The sequence below is a fragment of the Vulpes lagopus genome, chromosome X (genome assembly GCF_018345385.1).
Source record: "Vulpes lagopus strain Blue_001 chromosome X, ASM1834538v1, whole genome shotgun sequence".
NCBI lineage: Eukaryota > Metazoa > Chordata > Mammalia > Carnivora > Canidae > Vulpes > Vulpes lagopus.
In genome coordinates, this window is record NC_054848.1 from 11,195,448 (window position 1) to 11,220,434 (window position 24,987).

Consider the following 24,987-nt stretch of genomic DNA (forward strand, 5'->3'; position numbering starts at 1 on the left):
CAGGCGCTCTTCAGATCGCTGTTCCCATACTGTATGTCTGTGGGCTATTTGTCCTGCCTTCTCTCCAAGAATAGCTTCAATGTCCTCTGAGCTCTCCCAGAGCCAAGCACACACTGACCTTTAAAACTCTAGGCTTGAAGCCCTGCTGATTGCAAAAACTCACAAAATTCAGGCCCTCCTATTTTCCAAGCCAATTGCTATGGGGATTTGTTTTCCCCACGTGCTCCCCTGTGTGCTAGTCTATCTCTTGCCCTTCTCCATGACCAAGGCTCCCTCCCCACTGCAGCAGCCACAGTCCATTTCTCTCCCAAGCCACGTCTTCCTACCTTCTTCAGTGTAGCCTCTTCTCTACTTTTAGCTGTGGAGATTATTGTGCCAGTCTTCAATTTCTGGGGCATTTAGGATGATCTGATAATTATCTAGTTCTCTTTGTGGGACGAGGCAAGCCTTAGGGTCCTCCTACTCTGCCACTGTCTTCCAAGATCTCTCTTGAGAAAGAAACAGTCTCTTTAATAAATGATACTGGGACAATTGAATATCCATATTCAAAAGAATAAAGTTGGACCTCTACCTCCCTTAATATACCAAAATAAGTTCAAAATAGATCAGAGACCTAAATGTAAGAACTGGAACTCTGAAACTCAGAAGAAACCCATAGGAATAAATCTTGGTGGCCTTGTATTAGGCAGTGGTTTCTTAGATAGGACACCAAAAAGCACAAGCAACAAAAGAAAAGAATAGATACATTGGACTTCATTAAAATTTAAAATTTCCACTTCAAAGGACACCATCCAGAAGGTGAAAAGACAACTCTTAGAATGGAATAAAGTATTTACAAATCATGCATCTGATAAGGGACCTACATCTAGAATATATAAGTAGCTTTTACAGCACAATAATAAGACAAATGGTCCAATTAAAAAGGGCAAAAGATTTGAATAGACATTTTTCTAAAGAAGATATGCAGATGGGCAATAAACACATAAAAATATGTTCAACATCATTAGTCATTAGAGAACTACAAGTCAACACCAAATGAGATACTACTTCACACCAACTAGGATGGCTAAAATAAAAAACAAGTGTTCCTCAACAAGTGTTGAGGATATGGAGAAATTAGAATCCTCATATATTACTGGGGAGAATATAAAATGGTATGGCCACTCTGGAAAGCAGTTTGGCAGTTCCTCAAAAAGTTAAACATAGATTAGATTAACCGTATAATTCAACAATTCCATTCCTAGGTATGTTCCCAAGAGAATTGAAAGCATATGCTTACACAAAAGCCTGAACACAGATGTTTACAGCAGTACTGGTCATAATGGTAAAAAAGTGGAAAGCACTCAAATGTTTATCAGTTGATGAATGGATAAACATTGTAGATCCATAAAATGGAAAATTATTCAGCCATAAAAAGGAATTAAATGGGACACCTGGATAGCTCAGCGGTTGAACATCTGCCTTTGGCTCAGGGCATGATCCCGGGGTCCTGGGATCAAGTCCTACATCGGGCTCCCTGTGAGGAGTTTGCTTCTCTATGTCTCTGCCTCTGTGTGTGTGTGTCTGTCATGAATAAATAAAAAGTTTTTTAAAAAAAGGAATTAAATGCTGATACACACTACATGATAGATGACCCTTGAAAACATACTGAGTGAACAGAGCCAATAAAAAAAAGCATGGCTGTATAATGGCATTTATATGTAATATCCAAAATAGAAAAATCCAGAAAGTAGATTAGTGGTTGCCAGGGAATAGGGTAGGGAGGATAAGGAGAGATTGCTTATAGGTAGGGGTTTCTTTTTGCTGCTATGAACATGTTCTAAAATTAGATAGTGGTGATGGTTATACAACTGTCTGAAGACACTAAAAACCTCTGATGTGCATACTTTAAAAGGGCGAATTTTATGGTATGTAAATTATATCTCAATAAAGCTGTTATAAAAAATAAGATTTAGCACTTTAGTTAATTCAAGTAGCATAGCTTCAAACATGTCAACTCACAGACTTTTAAAATTGAAATTAATGAAAATGTAAATCTTATGTAAAATTCAAGCATAATTAGCCAAAGTAAAAATGCAGTTTTCTGAACCACTATTTAATTTTTATCATCCTGTTTTATTTCCTGATTTTTTTCATTGATGCTTTTGCAAATTTAATGTAGGATTCCTCTCTTAATTTCTTTAAAATGTGTTTAGAATGTCAGAATGGAAACAAGGTTTAAAAAATTAAGTATAAATTAGAATAGCATGAAAGAACAAGATTGTAATTACTAAACAGCTGTGTTTGGTAACAGTGTATTCTTGTAGATTCCATAAATAAATTCCTCACAATTATATAAGCTGCAGGGCTTGGGAGAAAGGCAGAGAAGTTTAGGGGTTAGGATGAAGTTTGAGTCCAGCTCAAACCCACAACGAGGAGGGCTACTTTCTTCTCTTCTTGACTTCCTACTTGAGAAGGGTTTTCAGGTTGGAGGTTTATCAGAAGTGTAAGGAAAATGACTCTTCCTCAAACCACAGTGCTATTTGATTCTGTGTCTGGGAATCTTAGTAGTGGGGATCATTGACAGATATGTACAGAAGCCAAAACCTTGATACGTTTATTGATGCACATCGAGGTGATTTAATCTTCCTGAATCTTGATGGGACATTTGAAACCCATGACAGATAGTCACAGTGTAAATGCCTATAGGAATTAGTGAATGTTAATTATCATACCACAGAAAGATATATATGAACAGTTTAGCCCAAACTCATTTCAGAAGACGTACATTAGCACATACAATAAATTACTTGCAAAAGAGAATGAATTTAATGAAGTGACTGTTTTTCCCTCAGCTGCTTTCAAAATTGTGAAATCCTGGCTTGGCCCAGAAGCAGTGAGTTTGTTGAAGTTTACAAGTAAAAATGAAGTCCAAGACTATGTCAGCGTAGAATACCTGCCTCCCCACATGGGTGGAACTGTAAGTATAGTCCTTGAAATATGTTTCTAAAATAAGATTGGATCATGGCACATTAGGCTGTATTCTTTACTCAAGGAAAAAAGAAAAGCAATATCTTAACATCCAAAGAGAGATGATAGATACTCCAAAATAACAACACTACAGACATTTTTATATAAGTTTTCAAGTTGTTAAATTTCATTTTTGAGTAGGTTCTATATTTATATGGTTCTAAGCTGAAAAGTATTCAGTATAAATATTCAGAAACAAATAATCAGTAAAAAGTGCTATCCCAATCACTCCCTTCGTCTTCCCAATTCCATTTCTTATATTTATTTCTGTGGATCTGTATTGCCTATGTAAGCACTACAGTACATATGTAAGACACATAAGCAAAAATATATGTAACTCTTCTTCCTCCTATCTCTTTTAAACAAGTAGTGTATTTTCACACCGCTATACACCCTGCTTTTTTCTTTACAGCATGTCTTAGAGATCATTCCTAATCAACAGGACAAACTGTTTTACTCTTATTTGTGGCTACATAGTATTTCTGTATCTAGAGATGAACCATCAATTATCTAATTTGTATCCATCAGTTACTGATTTTTATATGCCTTATTTTGCTTCCATTTGTTTACTGTTGCACATTCTTTTCACTTTAAAGGATAACATATTATCAAGTTTTTTAAAAATGGTTTCACTACTTACAAATAAGAGACCAGGAAAAAGTAAGTTATGTGTTAAATTTTTAATACCAAAAAAATAAATAAAATAAAATAAAATAATAAAATAAAATTTTTAATACTATATAACAATGAAACATGCTGTGATAATGATTTTTCTAATAAACTGTGAAAACCTATGGATTTGGTATGCTTTGGGTTAACTTGATTGATAATATTTCAGTTGTTTCATTTTTACAACCTACTTCCTGTACTGTCCATCTGGCAAAATTGTATTCAACCAGATTCAAGTGACTAGCAAGATAAAAAGTTTTGGTATATTCTTTTGTTTTCTTTCATTAGAAAAAACTTGAACAGTATTTTTAATTTGAAGTTTGCAACTTTCCTATTTTGAAGTTTTATATTTTAACCTAGAAAAACACAGTATGGTTCATTTCAGGTACTACCTCAAGTTAAGTGAGCTATTTGACTGATTTGCTTTTAATAATTTGCCCATAGTATTGTTATATCTTAAAATTAATGGCATCTAGTAAAAATTAGTTTTATTTTAGGAGTAGAAAATATTATCTCCCTTTGCTGTCATTAATGGTATATTTTTTCAGGACTGTACTCAGAATTGTAGTAGGACTACTATTCTTTAACATAACTTTTCCCCAAAATAATACATACACACCTTTTTTTTTAAAGCAAACAGTACCAAAAGACTGAAAAGTACAACAGTTTGATGAAAAGTATGTCTCCCTACCCAGGTTACTGCTCACTGCCATCAGTCACTATTTCCAAGTTTTCGCTCCTGGAGATACTGTATTTTTTTCTACGTAGATCATGTACCACATATGTTGTTATACTGATTTTTCTACATCATTTCTTGTTAGGTTATGCCATACTGATTCTTAGAGGTCTACCTGATTTTTTAAACCATTACATAATATTCCATTATATGGATGTGACATAATGTGTTTAATCCATTCTCTTTTGAAGAACTATTAGTTGTTTTCTAGTCTTGCCATAATTAATAGTGATTCTGTAAATATCCGTGTAAATAAATCTTGGTACATGAGTGCAGCAGTGTAAGTAGAGGATGAACTCCTAAAGTTAAAATCATCAGGTCAACGGGTATTTGTAGTTGAAATTTTAATAGCCGTTGCCAGTTTCCCTCTAAAGAGATTGTGTTCATTTCCCAATAATGTGTGGCAATACTTGAACCACATCCATGCCAGTACCACATACTCTCATTTTTGTAATCTTTGCCAGTCTTGGACGAAAAATACTGTGGTTTTAATTTGTATCTGTTATTGTAAGTAATGTTGAGCATTTTTTTATGATTTAAAATGTAGTCTATTCTTTTTCTGTGAATTGTACTTTCATTTTTTATTCTGTTGCTATTCTTTTCATGTTGATTTGTATATATTAACAAAAGCTGTCTTGTTTCTGATACATGTGGTATGTGATTTTCCCAGTTGTGGCTTTAAAGAAAAAAAACTTTGCTTTTTTTAAGGTATTTTCTTGGCAGGGCATTGTGGTTGGTTGGTTGATGGCTGGGTTTTGTTTTTTACAATTCAGAAATGTTTCATTTTAGTGTGCTCAATTTTTACCAATATTTTTTATGCCTGTGAGGTTTTGTGCTATGATTAGAAACGTCTTCACTACTTAGGTTTTGTGTTTTGTCTTCTATTTTTTAATCCGTCTATGTGTTGTTCTGGAGCTTTTTTTTTTTTTTTTATAGAAAAAAAAAAGCTTATATGGTTTTTTAAAAATACACACTTTTGGAGCACCCAGCTGGTTCCATCGGAACAGTGTGCTACTCTTGATCTCAAGGTCGTGGGCTTAAGCCCCACAGTGAGGGTAGAGATTACTTAAAAAAAAAAAAAAAACTTTAAAAAGAAATAATACACACTTCCAAGTTTTTATCTATCTGAAATTCTTTTTGGTGCAAAGTATGAACTAAAGATCCAAGTTGGTTCTTTTACAGATGGCTAGCCAGTTGTCCACACCATTTACTGCTCTTTCCCTTTGTGTTTTATTTTTTTATTTTTTTTTCCCTTTGTGTTTTAAAATGCTTCCTTTTTTAAAAATTTCACTAATTAAGTCTGGGTTTTGGTTTTGTGTGTGTTTTGGATTTCTTTTTGTTTTGGGTTTTTTTTATTTGTTTGTTATTTGCCAGGAGAGTGGGTTTTAATTTTACTTAGAGAATTATTTCTCTACCCACATCTTAGCAGGCTGTTATAAAATTCCTTTCTCTTAGGATCCTTTTAAGTATAGCTATCCACCACTAGTAGATGATGACTTCCAGACACCCTTGTGTGAAAATGGGCCTATTGCCAGTGAGGATGAAGCTTCAAGTAAAGAAGATATAGAAAGTGATGGCAAAGAAACCTTGGAAACCGTTTCTAATGAAGAACAAACAACTCTTCTAAAAAAGGTAACTTTCACAATAAAATGAAATTGAGTCACAAGCTGTGGCCTGTGCACAGTTCTATAACTAGCTAGGTAGTTTTGAGCAATTCACTGAACTTGCTGTCCTACCACATCTTTGTCTATAAAAAGAAGAAGAATGGAACTAGCTAACCAGCAGTGTCACTGTGCTATATAAAAAGGCTTATTTCGGGATCCCTGGGTGGCGCAGCGGTTTGGCGCCTGCCTTTGGCCCAGGGCGCGATCCTGGAGACCCGGGATCGAATCCCACGTCAGGCTCCCGGTGCATGGAGCCTGCTTCTCCCTCTGCCTGTGTCTCTGCCTCTCTCTCTCTCTCTCTCTCTCTCTCTCTCTCTGTGACTATCATAAATAAATAAAAATTTTAAAAAAGGCTTATTTCATGCATTTGTGTAAAAATAGGCAAAATGCACTTTGAGGGAATTTTTTGTGAAAGTATTATTTATCTGAGATAAAATAAATTAGGTTAAAACTTTTTATCTACATCCTCTATTTCAGTTATGAAAGAACAGTTACCTTTTTACAAGTCATTAGGGGCTTGATAGAGGGATTAATATGTAGAACGAATTTAAAGACTGTAAGGGAGAGACCATGTTATATTTTCTGTAGTGATTGATTTAAGTATGCACTCAAATCTTTGTTAATGATCATGTTCATATATGTTCAATATATAATTTAGGTGTGATAAACATATGTTAAAGATCATAATTTGGATTGAATTACTATAATGTTGGCTTTCTGACCTAATGAACTGCCCATCTGTCAGCATGAAACTAAATTTCTTTATCTTTTCTTTCTTCTTCTTCTTTTTTTTTGGTTTTTAGATTAATGTGACTGAACATACTTCCAAAGCTGAAGAAAATGAAAAGGTTGATTCCAAAATGAAAGCTTTCAAAAAACCATTGAGTGTGTTTAAAGGGCCCTTATTACACATCAGGTAATAATAGTTGAGGATTTTGTTAGCTATGCTTTTATAATCTCTCAATTATCTTGAAGGAACTGCAAAATTAATAAAACTTCTGTACTGTTTTTCAAACTGTGGAAGTACAAAAATTAAAGGTTATCCAAAGACTCACCTTGGCTTCCAGTCATAATAGATATTGTAGCTACCTTTTTGTTATTTATTCCATTAAATGTGTTTAAAGGGCCCTCATTTCATATCAGGTAATAAAAGTGAATATTCATATATTAACAGTTAATCTGAATGACATAAATTTTTCTCATTTTACTGATACTGTTTGACTTGCTCAGGTTTGAGGATGCCAGAAAAGACATTGAATTAAACATTTATCAGTTTGAACTTCTAAAAGCTAAACTAGAAAAATGGGGTTTTTTTGTTCGTTTTTTGTTTTTTGTTTTTTTTTTTACCAAAGCCAGATTTCAGCACATGTTTATTTTTGTTTCTGGGTTACTCAATCTAAGATTTAGGGTTGTTTGTAATTATCATTATGTAAAGATCTCTTTCTCACTAATGATGCTTTTTGTTGGTAAAGGCTATCTGTATGACCTTATGTTAATATTGCTATGCCAACTTCATTTAGTTGTGACCTAATGTATCATTTTCCATCCCATACTTGAAATCTTTCTGTGTAACTGTTTTAGGTATGACTCTTAAGAACAATACAGCCAGACTTTTTTAAAAATCTGATATTCTAATTGATAAGACTGGTTTGTTTACATATATTTTGATTACTCTTATATTTGGATTTATTTCTACCATCTGTGTATGTGTGTGTTTATGGGAGCTGCTGGAGGCAGGGGACAATACAGACATATTCTGTTGGTTGTGGCTTTTCTTTGCCATTTTCCCCTTTACTGGTTTAGGAGTGATGCACTGTTTTTTCATTGGAAGCCTGTCAAAACCATAGGTCTTGGCTTATAGATGTTGAGGGTTGGCTGGAAGAGCTGGCTAGGGAGAAAGGCAGAGTAGAGTAGGGCGGCTTTTAGGGCTGCAGTTTGGCTCTGCCACTCCCTTCCTCTGTCCCCAGGAAAAAGTCGCAGCACTCCTGCTACACAGGCACAGGGACCCAACCAACGTCTGTTTCCCCAGAATGTTTCATGGTTTTTGTGCTGGGTATTGAGAACAGTACTGAGATTCATGACCACTTTCACTTTTCTGTGGTCTATTTCAGATTGGGTTTGAAAAGGAAGTCAGCAACCATGCTAATTTGTCCAAAGTTGAGCAAAGCCCTCCCTGGAAAGCACATCCTTAAAAATCTGTGTCCTCTAGATGAATGTCTCTGATATGCAGCCATTCCTGATATAAAATAAACCTACATATATATATACTCTCAAAGTGAAGGACAATGTGAAGCATTCATCTTTTTATCTAAAACAAAAACACTGTTCTGCCCATTGTTTGGAGGCATCTGATACAATTTGACTAATGTAACCGAACTACGCAAACTTTGCCTCCATCTTGTAGTTTTTATGTCATAAGTACTACAGTGGCCAGTAAAATTTGCATTTTTGGGTTCACTGATTTTACTGTTTGACAGATATTTCCCACCCCAAATTTTGTGTTTTTCGTATTCCATATTACTTAGAAGTCTTTATTATTAAGGAATTATGTAAGGAATTACTCTGACTTAAGTACATCTCTACCTTTCATTTTAAGTTCTACTTTTCTGTTGGTGTATAAATTTATGCACCATTCTAATTGTTTGTAATTAAAGTTGAAGCATCTGTTTCTTCTTTGTTTTGATTATCTATAACCTTCCAAAGAGTTTAAATGCACCTCAAGATGGTGCTGATGATAGGCTAATTCAGAATCTTCCTAATTCTCTCTCCTACCCTTTTCCTGTTTTGCTTTTGATTCTTGGAGAAAACCATAGGACTTTTAAACAGCATGCAATGAATTTGTAAGATTAAAACACAAATTATATAAGATAGTTGTTTTGTAATCTTTTTTTGATGAAATCTCCTTATACAAATGAGCAGAAAATACTAACTGAATACTTTTCTTCCAGCTAATGATTAGATTATCATTTATTCTGAATAATACAAATGCCTTATATTTTTGTCACCACCTAGCCCAGCGGAAGAACTGTATTTTGGAAGTACAGAATCTGGAGAGAAGAAAACTTTGATAGTGTTGACAAATGTAACGAAAAACGTTGTGGCATTTAAGGTAAATATCTGAAAGATATAATAATGCGTGGAAATCTGACAGGGGATGTGATTTTAGACATATCTTAATGAAAAGATTGAGAATTTTTAACTTACACAGTGGTTTTATTTATGATATTTTTAGGCACATTATACTGCCTTCTACTTTTGACTACATGGCATAGCTTATCGACAGTTTTCCCTGGGATCTGTATTTCAATCTTTAATGAGCCGTAATAGGCAGGCTTTAATGTTGGTTGTAAATAAAAACCCAAGGAAAATCACTCGTCATTATATAAATGATTCATAATAACAGTGAAAAATAAAACAATAAAAACTGTATGATGTAGCTTGGAACATAGTTTATATTGGATACTAACCTAACCACTCAGTTTACCACTGCCCCATATTGTAGGTATTGTTTTCTTAAATCATCTAATTTAGATTTAACCACTAGGATGCTCTGGATATTCTTTGAATATCTAGTGTGTTTTAATTTGTGAATGCTATTATAATTTGTCCTTTGTACATAGTTTTTTGAATTTGTATTATTAAATTTAGGCAATTACCAAACAAGCTATTTCATAATTTTATTTATTTAAAAGGAAGGCTAAGTGACAATTGGACTTACAAGTATTTTTTTTTAAAACAGATTAATGTTCTCCTATTGATGGGGAAAAATACGTTCTCTGCCTAACCACCATGGTTGTTTTGTTGACTTTATTAATCACTGTTAATTTTTAAAAACTCATTTTCAAGCTATTTACCCCCAAGAAGCATTTTTATTATGTTATTAATTATTAGATGACTACTGTATTTATAAAACAGGTGCGAACAACTGCTCCAGAAAAATACAGAGTCAAGCCAAGCAACAGCAGTTGTGACCCTGGAGCCTCAGTTGATATAGTTGTGTCTCCCCACGGGGGTGAGTGCTGGCCTGATGGCCTCAGAGCGGGGTGCTGGGGTACCTGGGGCTGGGTAATGAGTCATTAGAGCTGGACTAGTGTCAACAAGTCACCTCGCTGCACTCTAGGCATCTGTTTTCTCGTGTAAAAATGAGATGGGAAAAATGGTTTAACACATAAAATTGTTTCGATTCATGCCAGTTGAAATTGAATTTTTTAGAAAATCCTTTTTAGAAAAACTTTTTCCTTTTTAAGGTAGTTCCATATTTTTTCCATTGTTTTCTAGAATAATGCCTTAAACCATATGTCCAGCCCTTTGCAAAGGTTCTTGTTTATATAAGTTACCCTTTTGGAATGCAGGTTTAACAGTCTCTGCCCAAGACCGTTTTCTGATAATGGCTGCAGAAATGGAACAGTCATCTGGTACGGGCCCCGCAGAATTGACTCAGTTCTGGAAAGAAGTTCCAAGAAACAAAGTGATGGAGCATAGGTATGCTTTCTACTCACAGACTCAAATGTGATGGGAGGAATGAGAGAGAGAGAAAATCTACCTGCATGGACTAGGGAGGTGCCTGTCTTCCTTCTTATATTTTGGCAGGCATTTAGGCTTCTAGTCTGAGCCTCAAGCTCTGCAGGGCTCCGGGGTGCCCTGATGAACGAGATATGCAGTTTCCTCAAGGAGGTTGATAGTAGCAGCTTTGCTTACAGGCCAGTGCAAAAATCTGGATGTGTCAAAATTACAAACATGGATCTGTCCCAGCAGTTGCCTTTGCAGGAACACTCACCTTGTGTACTAGAAAGTGTATGTTGCAGCATTGTTTGTACTAGTAAAAAATGGGAAAGAACCTAGTGATTACCAGTGAAGCAATAGTCAAATGCACTTGAGTCTGTGCAGGAGTATTTTGCAGCTATTCCAAAGTGTGGGAAATCTACCTATTCTCATGGAAAAATACCTGGGATGCATTAGGGGGAAAATCCTGTAACTATATAGCCATAAACAAATATGTATGTGCATATAAAGATATATAGAAAAGGAGAAAGGAGAAGTCTGTATTGTTTTATTTTGGAGTGTGCTAGTTCTGTCTCCCAGGGTACACTTGTCAATGTCTGGAAACCTTGTTCATTATCAAAATTGGGCCATGGGGTACTCTGGCCTCTATCAGAGACTAGGGACACTGCTAAACATCCCACAGTGGAAAGGACAGCCCCCCAAGACAAAGAATGATCTTGCTTAAAATGGCGATAGTGCCTAGATTGAGGATTCTCCATGGTGGGTAGTTAAGGATGGCCACTCTGATGGCATTTTTGTACGTCCTGAAGGGAAAGAGAAAGTAAGCCACTTAGATAACTGGAAAAAATGCTTTCTAGGTAGCAGGAACCACAAATGGAAAAGGAGTGTGCTCGGTCTGTGTAAGGAACAGCAAGGAGGTCAATGTAGCTTGAAACCAGTAAGGAGGGGTGGAGACAACATGAGAAAGAAGGTCAAAGAGGCAGTAGGAAGGCGGGTGATTACCATAGTGAGGACTTCTGATTTTGAGAAGAAAAACTATTAATTGGTGCTAAGCAAAATGAGGAAGTGACTTGGCTTTTTTTTTTTTTTTAAGGCTTACTCTGGGGGCTGTAGGGAAAACAGATTGTAAGCAGACACAGGTGAAAGAGTGATAGTACTTAGCACAAATAGTGCTCACTGCAAGCCCCCACTGGTCTAAGTGCTTTATCCTGAGTTATTCACTTTGTCATTAAAATGACCCTGGGAGGTAGGTAGTTCTTTGTCCCCCATGATAAATGAGATAAATGAGAAGCGGGCAACGGGCAACCTTGTAACAGTTGTGGCTGAGTTAAATCTTCAAAAGGAATTAAAAGAAGGAACACAGAGATGAAAGGATCCAGGGTAAGAAGAAAGCTGGAGAGGCAGGCAGGGCCCAGAGGAGGAGCTTGGTCACCATGGTAATACCGGTGGGAGAGCATCGACCTGACCTGATTCACATTTGACAAGATCACTGTTTGCAAGCTTGTTCACATGGGAGGAGGACAAGTGTGGACCTGGGAAGACGAGCTTTATTTCAGTTGTCCCAGCAAGAGAGGGAAAAAGACCCAGCCTGGAGGAGTATTTAGTGGCCACAGGAGGACAGTCTGGTAGGGACTCAGAAGGGAAACCAGTAGGTGAGCTGCGTCATCCAAGTCTAGGAAAGAGTGTTTCACAAAGAGGAAGAGACCAGTGCTACTAAGTGCTGCCATGCCAGTCATGAAGGGTGAGGTGTGAGCAGCAGCCCTTTGTGACCTCATGGAGGTCATCACTGACCTCATATATTGCATTTTCAGTTGGCGGGAGCCAGGTTCTATTCTAGAAGTTTGGCTTGGAGGAAGGAAGAATGTGGTATTGACAGAGGGATTGTTTGGTGTAGGTTTTTCAATGGGAGAAGCCAACTATACAAGGTAAATCATTGATAGTGAAATTCCTGAGAAAGCTGAAGCAGGGATCAGCTTTACTCAAGAAGAAGGAAGGAATGCAGATACAGGTTAAGGCTTGTCAATCTTAGTTCCTTATAGCTGTCTGGTCATACCTGACTTTATGCACATCATTTTTCAAATATGACATTCCAGTCAAAGCCTTGGTAATATAACCATGCTTCCAATTGTGTCCTATTACAAGGAGAACAGATCCTTATGCCAAAAGAAAAAACCTCTTTCCATGAAAAAATACTAAGGGTTTCTGAATTTTGGAGCAATCAGGTAGGGAGAAAAATTGTTTCAGTTCTGCTTACAAAGGTATAGTTTACCAAATTGCTGTCAGTCATAGATAGCTTATGAGAAGAGAGTAAAAGATTTCCTTAAATCTGGGAAAACCAAACATTAAAGAAAAAGCAATAAAAAGTATAGTCATCAGTTCATTCAATCTCAGGTCATTAATTCTTGGTCTGCTTGAATGCTGCTTTTTTTTTTTTTATTAGTTCTGGAAGTTATTAGAAACCTTTTTTCTGGAGTACTTGTCAGAGTCCTTTCCAGGAATCTCTGAAGATGAAGCACATTTGCAAAAGGATGATAGCTTCTGTAAAACACAAAAAGACTTAAAAATGGCCTTGGTTACAGATCTGATGAGAGTTCACTGTAATGCTTCTCACAAGGAAATTTGGTTATTTCTGTGGCGTACAACATTGTAAGATAAGAACTAGAACATTACACCAGGACATAACAGATTTCTAGGAATTTTATCACAATTTCTGGAACACTTATCTATACAAATATAATCCAAAGAAGGTTTAGCATTACTTGACAATGCTTCCCATGTAATTTAACATAGCAAGTAAGCCTAATTAGTTTTATATCTCTTTATAAGAAGAGAGCACAAATCTTTTGATATGTTCCAGAGGCCCTCGGAAAAATTCCAGACATAGTTAAAGATCAAAACAGACTTTATTTAGAATTTGAGTTGGGGTTTGTCAAAAATGTCAAGAGGTTTTAGACACTTGATTAAATGGAATCATAAATCATCATGAAATAATACTTAATTACCCACTTAACTATAGTAACAATAAAATATCAAAGGCACATACAGAAAGTTACATAGTTGTAAGATTTAGGAAAATAGTCTGCTGAAGACTAAGAGAGATAAGCAAAGACCTGATGATAAAGATAACGTGGAGCATGAGAAATTATTTTGATAAAACGCACCATCTTTGCTTTCGAGGCAGATTACTTAAAAGCTAAAGAAAAACTTTCTCACCATCTCTTATCAGTAGCTGACTGATAGTCCAAGAAAAGGTTGTCCTTTTAGCAGATGAAATGTTTAATATAAGTACACTATTGATATTGAAGCTTCTTTTTATAACCCTTATAACAAATTCATTCAATTTTAGCCCGGTTGACTAATACAAAGTGGAATTTTCTGTTTGGATATAGACAGTTGGAAAGAGACATTTAGTTTGGTCCTTTATTCTCCTCCCTATTCTGAAATAACCAGCTTTACTTTAAGACAAAATTACCTCCATTCCTCTTAATGAAAATATGTGTGCATACTTCATACCTCTCCTTGGCCAAAAACACATCCTTCTTTTCTTGTACACAGAGTTAGTTGTTTCCATTATTATTTCTAGTAATTACATATATGAATTAGAACTCTTAACCCTTAGAAACTATAATTTCTAGTGAAAACCAAGTGATAAGCAAGCAGTTGTGGTCAGTGAAAACCAGCATTCTGAGATTGGCAAATTTATCAATACGTAATTTCTAGAAGCATAGGCTTTCTCATAGTACAGTTTTTCACTGTGGCACAAAATATGTTTACTAACAGACTAAATATTTTTAGTTGTTCTGTAGTAAGAGGCCAAAAGTAGATAAACCTATGTTCAGTAATGAACATTTCAGTATTTTATCTTATGTGGAAATAAATGGGAAATTCACTGACTAGATTAACTCAGCAAAACTAAAGCTTCAAGTAAGAAGCTTACCAAATCTCTCTTACCAAAGAGGTTTGAAACCCTGTTTTTAACTATATTTGAGTTTACCTGAAAACTCTTATCCAACCTCGATCTATCCAAATCACTTGTTTCCAACAATTATGCTTGAATACTCATGATGGCTTCATGAAACATCAGTCAGCCATCATCCCAAGCTGTTTCTCATGCTGACACATTTTGTACCCAAGATAACATGAACTGCTTGAATAGTAAACTCCAGTAGAAAAAAAAGTTGCATGTCTGCATTATATCTAATATGGATAACTTTGAAGACATGCCTATTTTAATTGAACCAACAAACTTAGCTTTTATTTTACCTAGGATTAATCTATACGCACATGAACTTGAAAGACACTTAGGTCGGTTTTTATATTTCTAAGAGGTTTAAGGGATACTTAATTTGGTAAGTACTTATTTTTCTTTAAGCCAATCAGAGAGAGCTTTTACAAATTAATTTTTGTAATACTATCTGGAGGTAAAGATTACACATCTGTAACATACATATATATAGACACATACAAACATGCAGACACGGAGACCTTTCAGCTATAGCTCTAAAATTTCAGCCATGAATCAAGTACAGTAACACAAACCTCTGGCAGTTGGAATTAGTTTACCTGCTCAGATGGCTAAAGGCTTTTTACTACTTTTGTTTTCCATTTGCCAAATTCCCAAATAACTCCCTTTTTTCCTTCTGATGAGAATCACTTCCCTAAAGTTTGTATTTCAAAGAGCTAGCTATCTAGTCCTAGAGAAGATAGGGTAGAAAATTCATACCTCAAAGGCACAGAGAAAGTCTCAAGGAGTTTTGGGGGTATATTTGCCAATTACCAGATATCTAGAGGAATTACTATTTCTGTATTCCTTCTTCTTTTTCTTAAGCACAGGATGGTTCTGTGTCCAGCATCCTGATCTTCTACAATACCTACATGTATTTTGAGATGACTGGGGGAGGTTTTAGGATTAGTAAGGTTAGGTGGATTTTTGAATTGCTTCCAGTGCTGTTATTCTGGTTTTGTAAAGATTTGCAAGTCAAAGACAGTTGCTTTTAATTACTCAATTCCATCGCAGCCTGAATGGTATCAAGGGATCAATACCACCCATGCAACTACACTTTCTTCAATTTGCTCTATATCAGTAGCAGATTTCCAACTAAGATGGAAATGAAGTGATTTCTGTGTTCTGAAGCTTCAGGGTTTTTAATGCGCTATGCCTTTAAAAAGTTTCTATAAAGTATTCAACAAAGGCCTTTATGGGCAGGGTGGGGAGCTGTACTGTTGCTTCTAGCAGCCCCCAAACATCAGCCATCAGTTGATCCACTTCCTGAATATTTTTAAGAGGGCCTAGGAGAAATTCTGGTCATTTCCGATAAGAAGAGTTTTTCCTCGGTGTGTGTGTGGTGGGGGGGCATGTGGCTTGTCTGAGAACTACAGTATAATCATGGATGGGAAGAGAGAACAACCCTTATTAACAGCAAGTCACAGTCCCTGTGAGTGGTGAATGAATGGCCACTAATCTTTCTTACCTCTTTTCTCAATTTGCTACGTATCTTCTGAGCAGGGAGGTACAAAGAATTTCATAATTTTATCTTGCTAAGGAAGTCCCTCAGGCTAGCAGCCATACTCCTTCATATTCTCCTTTCAATTTGGCCTTTCCAGAGATACCAGTAAGACTATGGTTTAGGATGAGAGCTCTCTCAAAATTTTTTAAACATAGCAGCTTTTCCATTCAAAAGATCCATTATCTGGCATTGACAAGTAGGGTCTTCTATTAATCTCAATAGTGACTCAAGCCAATAGGCCTTTTTATGGTGTAGCCATGGACACAAGGGGCATCCCCAAAGATGTTGCAAAAGATGCAGTCCTGACAGGATCCTGGGAGATGGCATAAGAAAGCAAAGACCTCCATTGCCACAAGTGGTAAGAATAGGGTGGTGAAAAGGATATCTCTAGTTTCCCACACAGTTGAAGACCCTCTAATGCATGGCATCAGGGAAGTGCTTACTGGATTGGACTTTTCCAGCACTAATGACAACAAAAGCTGAGATGACAAAGACCCCTCACGACTGAGGCCCCTGATGACAAACTGCCCTGAGAACTGGCACAGCTGGACAAAGAGGATGCTCCTATCACCTTGTGCCTCCAATATCCCCAGCCTGGTCAGCCACCTGCTGGATGCCTATGGACACATGCATCCTCCAGCTGACAGAGACCAAAAAGAATATTCTTGCTGGTCACAAAGCCCAGCTCTCAAGACCTAGAACATGATGAAAGGAAGACCTCATTTGACCTATTTCCTTCTGCTAACCTAAATTTGGCAAGGAAGGGACAAGGTGAAATTTTTACCTTTCTCTCTCGACCTGGCACTAGAGTGAGATCCAGGAAAGCGGACTTTGCTACAAATTCTTACCTTTGCCAGCTTCTGCTAGTTTTCCAGGATCCCATCTGTAGGCTCCCAGGCGAGGACAGTATCTCAGCAGGTCCCATCGTAGGTTGCCAAAATGTAGGAGAGGAAAAACCATTTCTCATCTACCCTGCTAGGTTCTTGGCAGGCACCCCCCACCCCCGTAATAAAAGACAGATTAATAGGAACAAAGCAGAAGTTTAATAAAATGTCTAGCTCCTGTATACATGGGAGATACCCAGGAAAACAATGAAACTCCCCAAAGTGGCTCAAGACACCGCCTCCAGCTGAACACCATCTCCAGCTGAAGACAAGATGTTGGGGGGTAAGGGAGGCAGGAAAAATTACAGCCAACAAGGGTAAGATCGGTAAGCAGATCTAGATCAAGAACTCTTAACGGAGAAGGGACCAGAGACTTTTGTCATCCCCTCTTCCTGGTACGGAGAGGAAGGCATCCTTACAGATGGACATTTCCTTCCCTTATAAATATAAAGGTTTTCAGAGCTTTTCTTAGGTCTGCTGTTTCTTAAAAAAATAACCAGCTCATAGAAAATTCTTATGCCAGAGAGGCATATTTTGGGGTGGCAAATTCTGCTCCCCTTCCAAGATAAATACACACTGAGCTGCTACCTTACATGTATCTGAGGAGAAGGAGGAGTGCTCTCATCTCGGTTACATAAACTTCTATGGTTCATTTTATAGTTCACTTCTATAAAAAAGTTCATTAAAAATGTTAAGTTCTGTTTCCTTTGGATTTTCATAGGTTAAGATGCCATATTGTTGAGAGCAGTAAACCAACCACCCTGACATTAAAAGACAGTGCTTTTAACATGTCTGATAAAACCAGTGAGGATCTTTATCTACAGGTAAGTGTTCTTTCTCCCTAACTAAAACAAAGTGGTTCATGCTAACCAATATCAGAAATCCACTTTTCCCCGCTCATGTAAGGAAGTCCTTTGGCATAGACATGACAGAAATGCTGTTTTCTTTGTGAAGGGAAGCCAAATCCGAATCGGTAAGTGGTGAGTGACTTTTGGAGATCTATTAACTTTGTAAAAGCTCTAGCCATTTTAATTTGGGCAAGGTCTGGTGCTTTGCGGGAGTAGCAAAGAATGCGATCTCATGAAAGGGGTACCATTTCAGTTTGAAACAGATGGAGGGGCTCTCTTTCTGAATAGCTGCTTTCGGTACCTCAGGGAGGTGATCGCTTTGCTCCTGCTCAACTAGAAAAGTAGACCTTTCTGAAACAAGAGTAAGTGGGTGCACGTCTGCTCACCAAACAAATAGGATCCCTCATCGCGTTTCCAGCTCCCAGCTGTTCAGGGTAGATGGACCCCATCCTGGAAATGTTTGGATTTCTAATATCCCTATGGGCTGTTCACATGATTCATGTACTGTTTTACTGATATGACTCTTTCATCCTTTTCTCCCTCTTTAGCTCAATCGTTTACTAGAAAGCAATAGGAAGCTTGAAGACCAAGTTCAGCGTTGTATCTGGTTCCAACAGCTGCTGCTTTCGTTAACAATGCTCTTGCTTGCTTTTGTCATCTCTTTCTTCTATTTGTTGTACAGTTAAAGAAGTGGCATTCAGTGGCAAACATGGCTCTTTCATTCATTAGTGGGAAAAAGACCCAGGACTTCATGCTACTATAAAAGTGTCGCACATCTGTACTTCCTGAAAGGAAATGTGCAACACTTAGAGGGGAACAAACCCATGTCTTGAAAATAAAGTCTGTTAGCGTAAGGAAACACTGGAGAAATGGATTATAAGAGACTATAGCTGTAGTTAGCCATGTCAAGACATATCCGTGTGTAAATTAATACTTTAGATATAATTTATTTTTTCCTTTTGATTTGACTACTTTTCAAGTTTAAGTATATATATATATATATACAGTAGCAGAAAAGTGTAAGTAACAAGCTTTCTCGCAGCCAAAAAACGTTATCTGCTTTTTTTTAATGACAAAATCATTATAGCTGAGCCAACTTACTAGCTTTTCTATACTATGTATATAGAACATGTATATTGGAAAAAAACATACTTATACAGAGTAATTTCTGTAAACATGACTTTGTAATTTTGAGAATTACTTCCAGATGCTAGTCAATATTCTTTGGGTATGTAAAACTATTTAATGCCAAACCACCTTTAGCCTTTGTTTCTTATCTGTCTTCCTTAACAGTCTGCCTTTTATTAATCTTGGACTTTTTAATGAACATTCACATTTAGGTAGAGTTTGGGAAACTATGCTTGGTTGGGTTTTCTTTGAATTCTGTTAGTGACGTAGAGAAGAAAAATCCTTCGGGTCCCACCTTCCAGTCTTTTTTTACATGGTTTCACATTGCTCACTGTGGCTGGACACAGATCCATCTGTCTCATTTATCAGAAAGGCCTACTCCTCCATTGTACCATCGTCACCCGAACTCTTTTCTAAATGAAAGGAGTTAAAATTTCTTTGAAGAGTTTGGTTTTGAGATGCATTTACATTTCCATTCCTTGTTAAAATTAGCCACAAGAAGGAAACTCGACAAAAGGCTAGAGTACCTATAAGCGTGAAAAAAAAAAATCAAAAATCAAGTGTCAAGTCTCTATTTCAGAGTGAAAAGTAGAACTCATGATCCATGTGTACCACCTTCAGGCCAGGGCTAATTGACTTGCTTGACACTCTGCCCTTGTCCCAGTAATCCCAAGGGTGATCCCTAAAACTCCTAAAATGATAACGACTTGCAGGGGCAGAGATGAATGAAAGGAGTTTGTTTTCTCATTTATACAGCCAGTTTCAGTCCGTGTTGGTTCACGTGTAAATCTACTGGATATGAAAGAAAAACAAGTCTGCCTGTTAAATAAATGTTGAGTTTTGATTGAGCCATGCTTGGAGAATTTTTTATTCTGAAGTGTAGTGTTGGCGGCTTTCATCTGGAGCAGCTGAGGATTCCAGAATGGAGTTGTGAAGAAGGAGATCAATAGAATCCCTTCAAAATTGGCCTAGCAATAAAACCTTAAAAGGACACTGGTCTGATACTTTGTCTTAATTTGGGTTTTTCTGTTGCAGTTTGCCACCTCCAGACGTGAAAATGACTTCAGTACACCCTAAGTACTACCTGTACTATCTCCCTGTGTGTGTGTGCACAGCGGTCTCCCCTTATATGTTACATTCCCGGCTTTAATATTCTCTAATCCCAAAGTATTTGTGTCTGTTTTTTTGTTCCCTGGCAAACGAATGGAAATCATTGGTCAGAATTGGAAGTGTGCAGTCCTAACAGTGTCCCTTTAATGTTTCCTATGAAAATGACTGACTCGCCAAATTGTTCTTCCCTGATACCTGGCCAGTTTGATTTTAATAACCTATCTTGTTAATGTCTGTGTGTCTATTAAATGTGACTATGCAAGATTACTGCAAACTAACTCTAAAATCAAAGGCATCTAAACTTTTTTCTTGCCCTAACTAATCACATATTTACATTTGATTTTACTGTCTTTTGATTTTCTTTCATCACACTTTGTATGATTATTACTTTGAGGACTCTGATAATAATTTTATTTTTTATCTTGTCATTAGCTGTTCATGACCAGATTACCAAGGATCAACATTTAGATTTAGATTGTTTTCACCTGAGGATGGAAATTAATAGACTTTCCATGAAAATATTAATCGAATAGCATTAGGTTGATCTGAAAAGTAGCCTAAAAATGCAATTGCGGTTAAACCTAGCCTCAAATTTCATAACAATACCATAACTGTTTTTATATCTTGCCACTAATTTTGACTGGATTTAATAGCACTTTATTGTACAATTGCAAAAAAAAAAATATATTGCTAGAATTGTTGCCAGTGTAATTTCTCTAATATTCTGGTGCTTTTCATATATTTTCAGTATTTTTATTACTATATTGGTATTTTCTTTGTATAATTGATCAAAAGTACATGTTTTCTATTTTAATATGTTTTAGAAAAATAATTACATTTATGAAATAAATATCATCAGGAAAAACCTCTGGTCTCTAATTGATAAAGCATCTTAAAAAAATCAATGTTCAGGCACACTCTGACCTTTCAAAGATCACATTAATTTCTATTGGACCTGCTTTGCATTTTTATAAGGACAGTGCTGTAAGCTTCCAGAGTTACAATTGTGTTTATCAGGTGAACCTGTCCTTCGTGTGTCCCGTTTCTCCTCAACCCCAGTCAGAGTCTAGCTACTCTTCAGTGGAGCTCTCCGTTTTCCCCAAACTTAACACCAGACTCACTGTCATGACTGGAGGCTCCATCATGGAACCTTCCCGAGAATTGCCCAAAGTCCCCTCAACCCTAGTATACCTTCCAGCCTGCCAGGTACCAGCAGGAAGCAGGCTGTGGAGAGAACATCCTACCTGGCTCCTGGGTACATGGAAGTCCCCATGGAAAGCACCCAAAGGCTGTAGGTGTGGTTGGAAGGGGCCTGAGGATTATTGGTGTAGTCCCCCCTACACCACCACTGGAATGTAGCTCCCACAGGGCAGCTACCACTCCATAAAAATAGAAGGAACAGGACAGGTCCATCTTCTAAACTGATAAGGAGAAATACAAATTGATAAGAGAAACTCAGAGCTACAAAGACAAAATGATAGTCTACCAAGAAGCACCACGTCTACCTAGGACTGTGAGGCTGGGCCCCCCTTTCCTAAAAGAATTTTCTAGAAAACAAAAGCTCCTGTGGGGAAAGTTCCAGCTAGGGTAGGATTGGTTCCTTGGCACCCATCTTCCTCTTCCTCCCCTAAGTTTGCACCAACTCAAAGTTCGCTGATGTCATGGCACCACCAGCCCCCAGAAGCATAGGGCTCCTCTTCTCTTCCTGCCCTGGAAAGACAGAATGAATGTTGTCCCATCCATTCCATTGGAGGCAAAGGTGGTTAGGAGTGAGGGCTCTGTAGTAAGGCCAGTGGGATGCAGCTGCCCTCCGAACCACCTGCTACCTGTGTGACAGCAGTGTTAGTTGAACTCCTTGGGCCTCAGTTTCCTCATCTCTGAGGCTGATAATCCTAGTGCTGCGCAGGACGAGTGTGAGAGTGAGGAGAAATAATGCACTTTAAGCAGCCATACGGAGGCTGGCCTTGCTTTGCTGCTGTTGCCCCTGCCACCTTCCATCCCAGCTTTTTAGAACTTTCCACACTTGGGTTGATCTTACTGAATATCCCACCTCACTCAAAGTCAATCATCAGTTCTCCAAACTTCCCCTACTTTATACTCCTACCCTTGCCTTCTTACTACTCCACTCTTAATTCTAGTGCCCAGGGAAGGGGGCATACTTTAGAAGGCTGCCTTGAATCCTGTGAAGGAGTAGCCCTTCCAAAGAACACTTGGTCAGATGTTTCCTTCTACCATTGCACCCACACTCTTTCAAAACACCACACTTGCACACTCATGCACATGCACACACACACAATTGATCTTGCAATACTCCACCCATAAGTTTCCCTTAAATTTGTAACAATTCAATTAAAATATCACATAGGATCCTTCACATCTTTATAATTTTGCCCTCCCATTCAGTAAAATTACCTCCCTGTAATGTCTAAAGATTCTCTTCTTCCCTGCTGGTGTCCCCTGCCATGCAAAATAAAACTAATCTCCTACATATGTGAAAGTATTTGAGACAACTGGTTCAACTGGCAAGAAGAGGAACTTCTTGACCCATAGGGGCAAAATAGGTGCACATTTTCAAGTCTTTCTGAAGGGAGAATTTGAGTGGCCCTTCAAACTGCCAGTTGCTCCATGTGCCTCTGTCCTGAACAGTCTGGGAATATGGAATAAGGTCTTGTGTTTTACACCTAAGGAAACCGAGGGCCAGAGAAATAATTCTCTGTCCCTAGGTCATGTGGCTGGTTGCTTTCAGAGCCAAGAGTTGAACTCGTCTCCCAAGTCTAATGCTTATCTGTTTTACAACCACCGAGAGTGGCCAATCTGAGTGATAATTTAAAATGTCCAAAGGACAGTCTGAGAACTTTACCTTCACCAAATGGCAGGAGAGGAAAAGAGAAGACAAAGTCCTTAAAGAGAAGCAGAGGTGAAAAGACACAATTGCCCCTCAAGACCCTTGGCTGGGAAAGTAAGTTTCTTGGTATTTTAAGCTACAGACCATACTTTGAGAAAGGTTTGAAACCTATGGGTTGATTGATGTACTCTACTTGGATGGAGGGTTTTGGCGGGCACCCTCAGCCTTATGAGAGGTGTATCTAGCACTCCAGAGAAGGGCACCCACTAGCTGTGTGGCTCAGAGTTGTCTCAGCCACAGTCCAGTGACCTCAAGGAGTCTTGTGTTCAATAAAATCAGAGCATTTAAGTGTTCTGTTCCCATGTAACAAATGACCACAAATCTACCACCTGAAAAACCACACAAATTATCTCAGTTTGCACATGTTGAACCTACCACAGTGGGGCTGGGTTCTTGGCTCAAGGTCTTACAACACTGCAATGTGCAATGATGCTATCAGCCGCCTGCATCTCCCTGGAGGCTCAAGTGGATCAAGATCCACTTCCAAGTACCTTCAGGTTGCTGGCAAAATCCCTTCTCTTGAGACTGTAGGACTAAGGTCCTGAAGTTCTTGCTGGCTATCAGCTGGGGACCGCTCTCACCCCCTCGAGGCCACTCCCAGGTCTTTGCTAAATGGCCTCCTCTACAGGCAGTTCACAACATGTCTGTTCTCACCTACAATCTCTTTCAGGAAGGGCCCGGTTAAGGGGTGACCTGATTAGGTCAGGCCCACCCAGGACAATCTCCCTTCTGATGAGCTCAGAGGTGACTGATTAGGAACCTTAATTACATCTGCAAAATCCCTTCTGCTCTATAAGCTAACTTGGATGATGAGAGTGCTAGCCCGTCAGACACTAGCTCTGGCCCCCCACTCAAGGGGAGAGGGTTACGCAGGGTATGTTGCATGGGATCTGCAAGCTCATCCAATCTGGCCCCTCATTTTGCAGATCGGGGAACAGAAAATCAGAAAACTAAACCAACCTCACCCAGTCTAAATGACTGCTTAGAATTCACAGATGCCCCACACATGAAAGAAAATAGCTCAGAATTGTGTTAAGCTCCGAATGACAGGCATGGAGACAGTAGGTCTCTATCCCAGTTGGCTTTCTCCAGTCTCATAGCTTCAGTGCACACATGTATTCAAACTTTTGTCAATAAACTTAAGGGAAAGTACGTAACCAGTATTTTTCACATTTGTTCATTAACCCCCCAAGGAGTGGATCATTCTAGAGCTGTGAGGTTGTGTGTGCGTTGAAAAATGTCACTAGTTTTTGGAAGTCATCTAAAACGGTCCTCCATGGACTTGCTATTGCCTCACAAAATCAGACTTGATTTCCCCTTCTGTCTGTGTAGGTCTTCTTGTTTCTGACAGCAAGAAACCTCCAAATTACTAATACTATGCCTGGCCCCTTTTGCTAGATCAGGGATGACAAAAAAAAGAAGTGAATCACTTGTCTTTCCCACTCCAATACTCCTCCACCTTTTCTGCACCAAACCGTCACTCTAATACTAGCATACAGATTTGTTCAATACAATTACTATTTGCAGTTAGATTTGCCCTGGATTACTTTTGCCCGCTCATAGGCAAATAGACTTGAACAACTTGAGTCAAATACCAAATCACTGTTCTCAGTCATAAACTAAATGTCAAAAATGTGTTTTGGGTACTTTTCCAATATTCTAACTCCAAGACTCAAGCTACTTCCTTTTAAGGGAGTGAAGAAGGATGAGGTTATTATTAGGAGCAGTAACAATAGTATGACAGTCTTGCAAAATTTAACTTTTTAAATGTGGCTGAACTAATAAGTTGCTAAAAAGGAAATGGATATAAAAAGCAAAGCTTCCTTTCATATTCAGTGTTTACTACGCTGGGATCACTTAAACTACTTAAGAGCTTAGTCATTAAAGGTGGAGGTGTATCTTATAGAGGAGTTATATCTGAAGTCAGTGCTTAGACTAAAACTGACTATACTCAGAATTTCCCCTGAAAATTCATGAGGAAGTTGCCACAATAGAGATGGACATAGTAACTCCTCTCTTGGTGA

The 24,987-nt window shown here is 37.8% G+C and overlaps 1 protein-coding gene across 3 annotated transcripts in view; it reads left to right on the forward strand.

The window, feature by feature from the left end:
- The window catches only part of MOSPD2 (motile sperm domain containing 2), a 53,214-nt gene extending 32,302 nt beyond the window's left edge, over positions 1-20,912 (forward strand). The window contains exons 8-15 of one of the 3 annotated variants that reach the window (XM_041741047.1): positions 2,835-2,959; positions 5,870-6,046; positions 6,882-6,994; positions 9,091-9,187; positions 9,994-10,090; positions 10,431-10,560; positions 17,694-17,796; positions 19,984-20,912. In XM_041741047.1, coding sequence (XP_041596981.1) covers positions 2,835-2,959; positions 5,870-6,046; positions 6,882-6,994; positions 9,091-9,187; positions 9,994-10,090; positions 10,431-10,560; positions 17,694-17,796; positions 19,984-20,025 — 884 coding nt within the window. In that variant the 3' untranslated portion in view covers positions 20,026-20,912. Of the gene's footprint in view, positions 1-2,834; positions 2,960-5,869; positions 6,047-6,881; positions 6,995-9,090; positions 9,188-9,993; positions 10,091-10,430; positions 10,561-17,693; positions 17,797-18,368; positions 19,940-19,983 lie in introns of those variants that run through there. The other 2 variants (XM_041741044.1, XM_041741045.1) reach the window with 2 other exon arrangements.
- Positions 20,913-24,987: the final 4,075 nt, after the last annotated feature.